The following is a 12,789-nucleotide window of genomic DNA, read 5'->3' as shown; positions in this document are numbered from 1 at the left end:
TAGGAGGTTGATGAGTAAGAGCTCACCTCGCTGTTGGACACAGGGATTTATATAGAGACACGTGAGCAAAAATGAATTCACACTCACTTGTATGAGTTCATCTGTAAAACTGCCAGCTCATGTCCGCACACCGTGACACTGCAGGGTACCCAGTGCTGCTCACAGACTAGAGAAATCCGTCCTCTGTTATGAAACAAGTATTATCTTGCTCTTGTGCGCTGTAGGCCAGCCAGCTTGGAGTGTACCGGGCCTTTGTGGATAACTATAAGGTTGCTGTGGACACCGCGGACAAGTGCTGCCAGGCAAACGCTCAGTTCGCAGAGATATCTGAGGTATGTAATCACGCTACACACAGCAGGGCTGCAGCAGGCAAGTGTTTGATGTTGTACAGCTGCCTGGGACAAGTGATGACAGGGCAGTTTTCAGCAGCCTTCACACTGTAAAGAGCTGCATGGCTGCTGATTGTTTTAATTGCTCTGCGGGGCAGTTGCAGCCATTTATAGAGGATATTTTTTCCTCACCAATCCCTCTGGTGTTATCTCCCTGCCAGAATCTCAAGGTTAAAAGCACAAAGGACTGCAAAGACCCGTCGGCTAAAAATTCTCTGGAAAGTGAGTACTGAGTCAAATGCACGGCCAGCCTCCACATTAATCGATATTGCTATTCCTATTATTGAGCTGTGACGAGGCCTGTTGAGATGACTCTTCCTCCTCCACAGCTCTTCTCTACAAGCCCGTGGACAGAGTGACTCGCAGCACACTCGTTCTACACGTAAGTGCGCCTCCCTTACAGTAATGTGGATCCTCCTCTCTCTCTCCCTGACTTCATTGTAATTTTTTTTTTATTTCTGCTCCAGGATTTACTGAAGCACACACCATCCAGCCACCCAGACTATCCACTGTTACAGGATGCCCTGCGTATCTCCCAGAATTTTCTGTCCAGTATTAATGAAGAGATTACCCCCCGCAGGCAGTCCATGACGGTTAAGAAGGGAGAGGTCAGTGTTGAAAGTTCAGTTTCGATATCACATCAGGGTTGGACTAATGACTTTATCACCACATGCTGGTAAATCTGCTTTTGACATTAAAAAAATGCGCTCACACCCACTGAGCACTTATTCTCTTTGCCAAAGAGAAATTCAACAATTGTCATGCTTTGAATATAGTTTTCAACTGTACTTGTACTTTCCTAACCAAACGTAACTAACACATCATGGTGCAAAAGCACCTTTTCAGTATGCTAACATGAGCTCAGTGTTGATGTTGACCTGCTGATTTAAAAAAAAAAAAAATTATTAACAACGGCCAAATATCTTGATAATCGTCCTGAGAAACTGCATGGCAGTCCATCCAGTAGTTGTTTCCTAATGTGGCTAAAATCTACAACATGAATTAGGCTACATGTTATTGTTTGATATTTTACAAGAAAACTTATTTGTGTTCTTTTGAGGTTTTCATACAATAGATTACTAAAAAGCGTTTCACAAATTTGAATGTAACAATGAAACAGTTGTGGAATTCAAGATCGTATCTGCCCCCACAGTTTCCGTCACACTTTGTATTAACAGTAAAAAGCTCAGAGCACAAGGTGTCTGGAAGCTGCAATAAAACCGGCTTGTGAGTCAGGTTGTTGCTGACTCATCTCAGCCTGTCTGTGAAGGAAGTGGAGTGTAGAGGAAGGCGGTGTAAAAACCTGGAGGCAGAGGGTCTCAGTGTTGCAAACCAGGAAAACCCGGCTATTACCTCGGCGCTCACTCCCATCCTTCCCTACTACGCTGTCAACCCTGTTTCCCAGAAATGACCTGCAGCGCGCCTTATCAGCTTCACTGTCTAACCAGTCTTTTGCACTGGGCGTGTACTGATTTACCCGTGCTTCCTGAACCCTCCCGCCCCCTCCTCAGAAGCATGCATCTCAGGGCTCTGATTCAGATGGCCCGATCAAGAACTTCCTCTGTTGTTTCTGGGAACTGGTCCTTCCCACCAGAGTAGGATATTAAATCAAAGAAAGTTCTTGGGAATGTTCTTCTGTATATTGTCTAGGAAGTCTGAACGTCAGAAAGAGATTGACAGATAATAAGCCAGGACGTGACAGTCAGTTTAAAATACGGGTTTGTTGTTGTAAGGTCAGCTGCTCTTGACTAAATTCGCATCCACTGTTGGTGAGTTGTCGTGTCTCTGCCTGTAATTACCCTGACCATTTAACCCAGAGCATGTAGTATATTGGGTGTGAGCTCTGTTCAGTGGCAGCACTTGTTTTCCATTGGATTATTGACTATTTGTGTAACAAAACAATAAGCGGATGTAACCCTGCTGCCTCTTTTTGAAACCAGGACAGTGCTGAACATGTTTGAGTCCCTGAACTAGTGTGTTGGTGACCAGCCAGAGCTGAGTGTGCAGAAACACCAGAGGAAAACCATGCCGCAGTGATTTCCTTGTTTTTGTCAAACTGCGGTTGGTGTGGGATGGCAGAGTCTCACATGGGCAGTGTCACCGCAAACAGCCCCAGCCCAGAGGTCGGAGGGCAGATGAAGAATTTAGACGCACGCTCACGCAGGAAAGGCTAGTGCCGTCGCATCCACCTCCAGCCTCCCCTCAGACGAGACGGTGTGACGACGAAGAGAAGCTCTGATGTTAGAGTCAGTTACCAAACAAAAGCCACAGAGGCTTAAATTGGCTGCATGGACTTACTGCCCTGTTTTTAGTTATTGTTATGAGTGTTTTGTTTGTTTCGTGGTTGGGTGGCATTCATCTATAGAGAGCAGTAGCAGCACCGCAGGGAGTGAAACAATTACAAACATGCACAAACCTCAGCATGAGACCCCTGGTGTCAGTGGAAAACTCAAATTAAACACTTTCAGCAGTTCTTTTGAATTGCCACTGTTTGCTCTGGTGCAGTAATTACAGCTTCATTAAAAATAATGAAAAATTAGTGGGGGCATGTTTGAGACTCATCACATACTTTGTGATTTCTCTTTGGCAGCACCGTCAGCTGCTGAGGGACTGCTTCATGGTGGAGCTGGTCGAAGGCTCCCGGAAACTCCGCCACGTTTTCCTCTTCACCGACCTGCTGCTCTGCGCCAAGCTGAAGAAACAGGCTGCAGGGTAAGTCTGGGTCAGCCTCCAGCCTGAGGTTAGAGGTGCAGCCTTGTGACCCAGAAGACGCGCTCTCTGGAGAACAAACGTTGCTCCTCCCAGAAGCTTTAATTTGCTGAAATCCATTCTGCCCAACTATTGATGCTGTCTGACGTTTAAAAAATGTATGTTTTTATTCACGTATCTCGTCTTCCAACAGGAAAGGACAACAGTATGACTGCAAGTGGTACATACCACTAGCTGACCTGACCTTCCAGACTATTGAGGACTGTGAGTCCACTTCCATCCCTCTTCTCCAGGATGAGGAGATTGATGCGATGAAGATCAAAATCTCCCAGATCAAGAATGAGATCCAAAGAGAGAAGGTGAGGACAATGCCACTTTTATACCAAAGTCTGAAGACTAACAGAAATATAATGAAGAACATAAAGATAAGCACATGAACTTAGCAAATTCTCCAGATGACAGGACCTGCAGTACATTAATTATGGTGATATTTATTTGCAGAGAACCACTAAAGGATCCAAGGTGATTGAGAGACTGAGGAAGAAGTTATCAGAGCAAGAGTCCCTGCTGCTTCTCATGTCCCCCAACATGGCGTTCAGGGTGGCCAACAGAAACGGCAAAGTACGTCATGGGTTCTTAATTAGGGATATTTAATCATGGATAAAATATATTATTTTGAATTTCTTGTGTTGCAATAGCAACTTCTTAATTTGGTTTCTGCTCCCCCCTGCTGTCGGCAGCATGGAATTACAGCACAACAAACCTCAGCGTAATGCTCTTTATTTTCTTTCAGGGCTTCACATTTCTTATCTCTTCTGATTATGAGCGTGCAGAGTGGAGGGAGATCATTCGTGAGCAGCAGAAGAAGTGTGAGTTTTTCCTTCCACCGTCATGAGTCGTGATCCCAGTATCATGGTAGCAGTTTTTTAATGTAATTCTCCCCCCTCACCACGGTAACCTGCAGGCTTTAAAAGCTTCTCTCTGACCTCCCTGGAGCTGCAGATGCTCACCAACTCATGTGTGAAGCTCCAGACTGTTCACACTATCCCAATGACCATGAATAAAGAGGGTAGGTTTGACTTGGCTATGCATTTTTTAAGGATTTCAGTTACCTTTATTCTACCCTCAGCAGTCTTCAACCTAAACTCTTTCCTTCACAGATGATGAATCTCCTGGTTTATATGGCTTCTTGAATGTCATCGTCCATTCTGCGTCGGGGCTCAAACAGAGCTTAAGTAAGCTTCTTCTTCTTCTCTTTCCGATTAGAAATCATCTAGCTGATAATAAGATTGCTTATGACGTCGCATGCATCATCCTCTCTATCAATCCCACCCTCTCTGTCTCCCTCTCTCCCTCTCCCTCTCTCCCTCTCTGTGGCTGTCAGCTGGGAGGGCAGCTGCAGGGGAACAAGTGGGATTAGTCAGGAACACTGTGTACAAGCCTCCTCAAATATGCCTTTGGCTTCTCAAATTCACTGCCTGCTTAAGCAACTTTGTGCTCTTTGTCCTAAAAGGTAGTCCAGTAATATTAGACTTGAAATGAGGAAACAGAAAGAGAGAGTTCTGGAGACACAGTCTGTACACAGTGACGCATGGGCATGTCTCAGCCAGTTTAATGCTGAGTTTTAGTCTTTAGTTTCACTTTGACTCAACCGTTAAAACCACTTGCTTGTCCCCACTAGACCTGTACTGCTCTCTGGAGGTGGATTCTTTCGGCTACTTTGTGAACAAAGCAAAAACGCGGGTGTACAGAGACTCTACAGAGCCCAGCTGGAACGAGGTGAGAGTGCAGATCAGAAAGTGAATGAGGACTTTATGTTTTAAATGTCATTAAGAACAATCCTAAAAAAGACACTCCCCCTCAGGTATGACCTCATTATAATAAACCAGTTCTGGAAAAGGCCACGGATGCTCATGAAATCATGGAGCAAATAATACTGATGTGCACTGGGCTGAAGCCTCACATGCCTTTTTTTCTGTTTCCATGCAAGGAGTTTGAGATTGAACTGGAGGGCTCTCAGACTCTGAGGCTGCTCTGCTATGACAAGTGCTACAGCAAAACCAAGCAGAGCAAAGAAGACGGCGAGACCGCAGACAAGATCATGGCCAAAGGGCAAATAAAGGTAGGGACAAATCAGGGGTCACGTGAAAAGCTCTGTTTGTTTTTCTGTGATGTGCTCTGGAGCTGCAAGTGGTTACGCTTTTAAGGTGTTTTAGTTTTACCAGCATGATAATAGTAGATAAGGTTCATTTAATGTAATTTACCAAAAAGAGAATTAGTCACTTTTATAGTCTTTTTTTTTAAACCTCTTACACGTCACATTGTATCACAAATGATAGAAAACAAAGTAAAAAAAAAAAAAAGGTAATGACATCATGCAAGTAGTTTCTTCAGGTCTAAATTGCTGGCGGGTAAATAAGGTTTTTAGATGTATAGGTGGCTTATAATAAGTACTGGTTGGCATCTTCCAGAAGACTCAAACCAGTCCAGTTGCCTTTGCACTAGATTTGTTTTAGACATATCGTGACCCGAATCACACACGTGGTATTTCCAGACTTTATTTTACTGAAATGAAGTAAATGTGCTCCCAGTCTATTGATTCCTGTTGCTCCACAGTGGGGTCTTATCTTATCTTATCCGTCCTGTGGGGGCCTTTTACAGCTGTAAAAGAAGTGAGCCGTTAGGTTACCACCGAGTCCCTTCAGCGTGACCCCTGAGAGGGTGTTGTGACAGAGGGCGGATTAGACTTTGGGTTGACCAAATGTACCCGCTGGCCTGGCTCCAGTGTATGACAGAGGGGGAAAGACACAGAGGGCTCTTTGATCAGCCAGTAAAGGGATTTCCCTACTGGACAGGTGGGTCAAAACAAAAGCAACTCTTAAAGGAAAGTGGAGCTTTAGAACTTTGGGTACGTGCAGTCAGACACTGGCCTGTGTGCTTCATTTGTTGATGTCTACATCAGTGGTAACGAGAGGGTTTATCCTTGCATAATACGTTAGGAATTAAATCAAGGGTGAGATTTAAGTATGTATATACTATAGCACTATAGTACTACTATACTATACTATGGGAAATAATCTGGGACCTGAGTGCATAAAAGTCCCTGAATCCTTGAAAAGTCTATTATTATGCAATTAAGGATGTACTGTCAAAAGCTTCATTCTTTAACATCAACAGATAAAAAGTGGGATTAAGTGGGATGGAGCGGGGCTTAAGGAGTTGTTCTCTAAGAAAACAAAAGTTGAGTTAAAAGCCTTTAGGAGAGGTACTAGTAGCAGTGGTAATGGCATATGATCAGCCACAATATTAAAGTGTCAACCAGTGAAGTGAATAACATTGATCTAATGAATCTAATGAACCTATGTGAATATTACCCAGTTTTCTAGCCGTCACAATTTGCCCCTTGCCCATTTTTCCTGCTTCTAACATCAGCTTTGTGGACAGTATGTTCACTCCCTGCCTAATAGTATCCCACCCACTGACAGATGCAATGATGTAGCGATAATCAGTCAGTGGTCATAATGTTGTGGTCGGTCAGTACATATCAGGTTCAGATATGGGTAAGACAAGGCACGTGTTGGCTCTTATGTTAAAGTTCACCAGTAATTGGCCTGAGAGGATCCTGTTTGTGCTACCTGAGCTCTACGGTGCGGTAGGCGTGAGCATGTTGGTAATGAGGGTAGGAGGGGATTCTGAAGAGTTAATCCCCCAAATCCATCTGGGAAGTAGAACAACACAGAGGGAAGCGTGGTCGGCAGGCTGCGTGGCTTTGTTCCCGTCGAGCCTCCCACTGGAATGAAAGCATTTGGAGTGCAACAATGTCGAGACGTGAAAGATGACAAAGTTTTCAGTGAAGATGATTGAGATTCTTCAAAGCGATTCGATCGATGGCTCGTTGTTCAGGGAGGATGGACCTTGCTACTCTTTTAGCTCATTAGTTTAGAGATCTGTAGAGCAGTGCTGTTTTCTTTGTTTGTTAGCCATTAGTCCGTGGAAGCAACATTTCAGAATAGAGAAGCGCTCATGCCAGAAAGGATGAGTGAGAGTAATCCTAATGAAGAAGAGAATGTGGAGACTGAGGCCAACAGCACGACGGAAGATGAGGTGGACATAACTCTGAGGAAAACCCCGAGCACAGGGGCCCGTCTGTGGGACAGAGTCCGCAGCAGTCTGCTAAGACAAAAGGTACGGAAAAGATAAAGAAAGTGAGCTGTGGATGGAGCCACATGGTTTGTTTTTTTTTGAAGGATGTCTTGAAACTTGGATAGAAGGACAGGCTTGTCTCAAGCCATATTTGAGTTGGGTATGATGTGATTATTTTTATTCTTTTTGATAGATGATGTATTATGGTAAAAAGAAAGAAAAGAAAGAAAAAGATTTCACTGAGCAAAGGAATATCTGAATTAGATTTGATGGTTTCTTGGGGGAAAGATCTGAACATCTGGCATGTTGGACTGGCAGAGTGCTTAGTGTCGAGGACATGATGTTATCACATTACTCATGCCTGATCACTGTAAACAAAGCCAGGGTTTTTGTTATTAGTCAGATGACTAAAATAGACCAGACACTTGGCACAATAATTTTATGTACATGTGAGGCTGTGTGATTTGATTAGGCAGTTAATTCTCATGTTTTCCTACATTTGTTCATTGAACTTCTTACTTAATCCTCTCATTTAGGACCGATAAAATGTTTTCTGGTTTGAATTCTGAAGAGAATCCGGATTGATCCAGATGAAGCCAGACTTAATAGTTCAATAAAATGACTTAATAGTAAACTTTTGTCTTATTTTTTTTTAAAGCTGGATCCCCAGACTCTACAGAATAAAGACTGGCAGAGGACAGTAATCACCATGAATGGGGTAAGCCTCTTTGTATTTTGTTGTGTACTGGAGTTAAATCTGTTTTGTGTGGCGACATGCTCCTGCTTGTGCTCTTGAACAGTTCACTTAATATCAACCAATACCGGCAGTTTGGACTGTTTTTGACGCTATATAAATCCAACTGAATTGAATGAAACTGAAGTGTGGTTCAAAAGAATGAAATAGAACAAATATCTGAAGCTCCAAATAAAAAAAGATACTCAGATGGTTCACTTGGAAGAATGATAAAAATCTGAAAGTACAAAATAGTCAAGGGGTGTAGAGCATGGAAAGAAGCTCATCATATACTCGAACGATGTGTTTGTGTAATTCATCTTACCACCACTAGAGGGAGAAAAACCTTTTTCACTGTGGCTTTAAGAAAAAGTTTGATTCTCCATTTAATGCATCACTAATAATTGATACACAGAACGAGATGTCCTTTGAAAAGTCTCTTTTCACCTTGGTTAAGAAATTTATTTATGTATTTATTTTTAATTGTTGTCAATAAGAATCTCTTACTAAGCTTTAATAGATAAAAGTGGTTCTGAAGGTGTAACTCTTCTGACCCGTACTGATGGACCTAAAGTAATTAAATAAAATAAAATAAAATAAAATGTATCCTTGTTAAATTCAATTCAGCTGACTTCAGTTTATAATCACTAGCTACAGACGTGTTGTACAACACTAATTTTTGTTATGAAGCTGAGATTATTGAGTCAGTTTTCTGACTGTTCGGTTTGTAAATTTTAGTATTTATTGTTATGTCACATGGCTAGCTTCTGTAACATTTCTTTACGTTACTGCCTTGTCTTCTAAATGAAATTGTTCCTTGTTCCAGATCGAGGTGAAGCTTTCGATGAAGTTCACAAGCAGAGAGTTCAGTTTGAAGCGAATGCCTTCACGGAAACAATCCGGCGTCTTTGGCGTGAAAATCAACGTAGTAACTAAGTGAGTAGTGAGTACATATGTCAATATCTGTTCTGTGTGTGTGTACCACGGTTAGAGATTTAAGGATTTCTTTTCAATTTTTTGATCCACACACATAACTCTAGCAGCATGAAACTGAAGCATCTAAACAAAACGTCTATTAATCATTTTATCCTGTACGAATGAGTAATTGAGTATTCCTGAGTGAATACTCGACTACCACAAGTGAAGACGATATTAGCAACTTGAATTAACACTTACCAAGAATTGGTAATGGTTGCATTTTGCAGAATAAAATAGGAAACAGTTTGAGATGCATGTGACAAAGTACCAGCTACAGTTTTTCAAACTATGTTCTTGTGTCTTTACAGTATTTCTGTGATCATTTGAACTTTAAGAAACCCCTTTAACTTATACAACCCCAGGGCCCCTAGTACTGAGGGAAGCTGCACATAGAAATGTGCTAAAAATGTGCCAAAAATGTCCTATTTGGAGAGTCTATCTTGACTGTACTAAACTTTTATGTAGGTAATGTTTATTTACCCTTTAATGTACAATCTGATTCTCACACCTCTGCAGTAAAGTGTTCATGAGACTAGAGCCACACAGATGTTCTCTGTTTGTGTTGAGTCTGTCACTTTCAATCAGGAGTCTGTGTATGAGGGTTTAAGAGGTTGAGCCCCTGTGACTGTGTCCTCTCTAGGCGAGAACGCTCTAAGGTCCCACTCATTGTGCGCCAGTGTGTGGAGGAGATTGAGCGGCGAGGGATGGACGAAGTGGGGATCTACCGAGTATCTGGCGTCGCCACTGACATCCAGGCTCTGAAGGCTGCCTTCGATTCAAGTGAGTTCAGACACTGAGGAAACATTGTTTACATTTATACAAATCTTGAGACAGAACCCTGCAGAACTGTCTCGTGCACTTCTCACCGTCGTCTCATCTGACCCACAGACAACAAGGACGTTTCTGTCATGATGAGGGAGATGGATGTTAACGCCATCGCTGGAACACTCAAGCTGTATTTCCGTGAGCTGCCGGAGCCCCTTTTCACTGATGAGTTGTACCCCAACTTTGCTGGAGGCATCGGTGAGTCATCACTTGATTATTTTTGCAGCGTTTCTCATTGGTGAGGAGGACATAAATGCATGCTTTGACGTTCATTTGTCGTTTGCAGCTCTGTCTGACAGTGTGGCCAAGGAGAGCTGCATGCTCAACCTGCTGCTGTCTTTACCAGAACCCAACCTAGTGACTTTCCTCTTTGTACTTGACCACTTAAAAAGGTAAACAACTTCACCTGGAATACGTTTTTGACCCATTGTGTATCAGTTTTCCAGTTTCCACTGTAGAAGGTGTGTAGTATTGCGATGGATGAATATATAGGTTTAGCGTCACTGGTTGAGTCAGTTGGTTGTGGGCTACAGTCTTTGCGGTGTGTTCAAGTGCAACTTTTTTGTCAGAGTCAGTCAGAAAACAGAGTTATGCTAATCAATCTGTCCGTTATCTATAACTGCTCATCAGCTTGACTCTTGTTAGCACACCTTAGCTACTTCTTTCTTGTGCTACTGTTACAGTAAATACAACTTACACCATTATAACTGTGCCTGCGTGCTAATGCAGCGTGTTTCTGTTACTCATTTCAGATTCTTGTAAAGAGTTATTGTTTGGGTTAAGGTTTTGTGATTGTCTTTTTTAAATCTTATTTTGCTTACTTACAGGGTGGCAGAAAATGAGTGCGTCAATAAGATGTCTTTGCACAATCTGGCCACCGTTTTTGGTCCCACTTTGCTTCGACCGTCTGAAAAAGACAGCAAAATTTCAAACAGCTCACAGCCAATCTCTATGAACGACAGCTGGTCTCTGGAGGTCATGTCTCAGGTAAAGCTCATGTCAGGATAGTGGTAAGTGAATCTAAGAGCTACTGGCTCTGATCATCTCTTGTTTGTTTCCACAGGTTCAAGTTCTTCTCTACTTCCTTCAGCTGGAGAGCATCCCAACACCTGACAGCAAACGGCAAAGCCTTCTCTTCTCTACCGAAGTATAACAGGAACCCCATGGACTTGACCATAAAAGTCTTGTTCTGAGGAAGAATGTGGGCTTCTTAATGAGGTGGATAGAGCGGAGCAGCTAAGGCTGCCACCAGGGGGAGCCATCGACCCATTTAAAAATGGAAACGACCACCATGACCAAAGCCATTTCTTTTGGAGATGAGCATGTGTGTTCTGTTTACTTAAATGCTTACCTGCTGTGTCTGTGAAAGACATCCCTGTATGATGTATGGACAAGATGTATCATTCCTTTTTTAATTTAATTTAAATTTCAAGAAGCAATATTTACTGTACTTAGATTCCCTCCCTCCCCTTTTCTGTCACTGTGCACATTAGCTTAATATTTACAAAGGGAGACTTCTTCTCCTGCTGGGTTTTGTAAGATTTATTTCTGCGGGTGGATGATGGATGAATGATCGGATGAATAGACATATTTTTCATGTTTATACTTATTTTTCCCCAGAAATGTTTTGTTTGGTTTAAGGCTCACCTGTGCCAATGTTTCCCTGCTGATGACCAATAGAACATTTCAGTTTACCTAATGTTTACACTATCTCTGTGTACAGAACTTAAAAGTATGAGACTGAAAACTGTAGTTAACTCACAACATCATGCAGGCATGATGATTGACCTAACCGTTAGAACTGTTTTGTTTTCTGTGCTGTGCATGACCTTATTCAGTTTGCAGGTTCTTCTGGTGGTGTCCAAACCTACCTTATTTGTGCTTTTGGGGGGCGCTACTAAACAACAAAAGGAGAAATCATTCCAGAAGAACGCACAGCATACAGCTTTTCAAGCCATGGAATGTATACTGTGCTGTGTGTATTTAAATCTCTTTTGTCTCATGTCTCCCCTTTTTTTGGATTCTGTCTGAATCATTTTATTCAGCTGGAGTTAATATATATATATATATATATATATATATATATATATATATATATATATATATATGTGTGTGTTGCTTTCTGCATTCCTTCTCTGTACTCTTCAACCTTTAAATAACAAAACCGCACTGCTGTAGAAACAAGAGCATCTGGAGGTGATCTGAAATACCAAATATTTCCCTATAAGACCGTCAAAGCACAGTGATTCGCTCATATCCAAATATCCTGAGTCATTTACAGGTTTATCATCCACATACCTACTGTGTGATATTCTTCTCCTAATCACTACAAGTAAACTGTAACCCTGAAGGCTTGTGATTCATGTACAATGAGCAATAACTTTTAGAGTGACAGGTGAGTCATGTATGTATGATGTATGTAAATAAAAACTTGGTAACATTAGTCTTAAGTTGTGTTCTTCCTCGTCTAACAGTCCCTTCAGGCTCAGCGAAGTTTCAGTCTTCTTTTATGGAATAAAAATCCACTACTAAACTTATACAGCCGTGGGTGTGGGGCACCACCTGTTCACATCGCACCTGCCCAGCTAAGATGTGTAAACGGTGAGGTAAGCTGTGGGCAAGAAAGGAATGAGCATGCAACTCAAGAAAGAAAAAAAGTATCATTTTCCTGGACTTCAGGCTTTAGGGGTCTTGCATGATAGGTCAAAAAAATAATCTACGCCCCCTCTCTAAATATTCTTCCAAAAATAAAACGATTTATGCTGTAAGAATAACAATTAAAGTGTGAGATACAATCCAAATAATGTGAGAGACATGGGTAAACTGATACATAGATACTAATGATTTCTTTTATGTGTGTCAGACTAGGTTATCCAGCCTTTTGGCCCTGCTCCAGGAGGACCTTGGGGGCAACAATGAATTAATATAGATTGTACACTTTATAAACCGTCTATATGATAATGCATGACTGAGTATTTAATCATATGGGAGATAGTTAAGTGCCCCCCCCCC

At 42.0% G+C, this 12,789-nt stretch overlaps 1 protein-coding gene across 1 annotated transcript in view; it reads left to right on the top strand.

Annotated features, from left to right (window-relative positions):
• si:dkey-91m11.5 (PH_BCR_vertebrate and RhoGAP_Bcr domain-containing protein) overlaps positions 1-12,220 on the top strand; it is a 30,238-nt gene extending 18,018 nt beyond the window's left edge. Inside the window, exons 5-23 of the mRNA XM_047592313.1 lie at positions 225-332; positions 551-611; positions 719-771; positions 857-997; positions 2,980-3,101; positions 3,292-3,457; positions 3,600-3,719; positions 3,892-3,967; positions 4,063-4,167; positions 4,259-4,333; positions 4,780-4,877; positions 5,089-5,220; positions 7,900-7,959; positions 8,801-8,910; positions 9,593-9,732; positions 9,841-9,975; positions 10,064-10,169; positions 10,605-10,764; positions 10,841-12,220. Coding sequence (XP_047448269.1) covers positions 225-332; positions 551-611; positions 719-771; positions 857-997; positions 2,980-3,101; positions 3,292-3,457; positions 3,600-3,719; positions 3,892-3,967; positions 4,063-4,167; positions 4,259-4,333; positions 4,780-4,877; positions 5,089-5,220; positions 7,900-7,959; positions 8,801-8,910; positions 9,593-9,732; positions 9,841-9,975; positions 10,064-10,169; positions 10,605-10,764; positions 10,841-10,930 — 2,058 coding nt within the window. The 3' untranslated portion in view covers positions 10,931-12,220. The remainder of the gene's footprint in view (positions 1-224; positions 333-550; positions 612-718; positions 772-856; positions 998-2,979; positions 3,102-3,291; positions 3,458-3,599; positions 3,720-3,891; positions 3,968-4,062; positions 4,168-4,258; positions 4,334-4,779; positions 4,878-5,088; positions 5,221-7,899; positions 7,960-8,800; positions 8,911-9,592; positions 9,733-9,840; positions 9,976-10,063; positions 10,170-10,604; positions 10,765-10,840) is intronic.
• The last annotated feature ends 569 nt before the right edge of the window (positions 12,221-12,789 follow it).

This window comes from Mugil cephalus, chromosome 8 (assembly GCF_022458985.1).
Source record: "Mugil cephalus isolate CIBA_MC_2020 chromosome 8, CIBA_Mcephalus_1.1, whole genome shotgun sequence".
Classification (NCBI taxonomy): Eukaryota; Metazoa; Chordata; class Actinopteri; order Mugiliformes; family Mugilidae; genus Mugil; species Mugil cephalus.
Note: the sequence above shows the minus strand (reverse complement) of the source record. Positions and strands in the feature narration are given on the sequence as shown.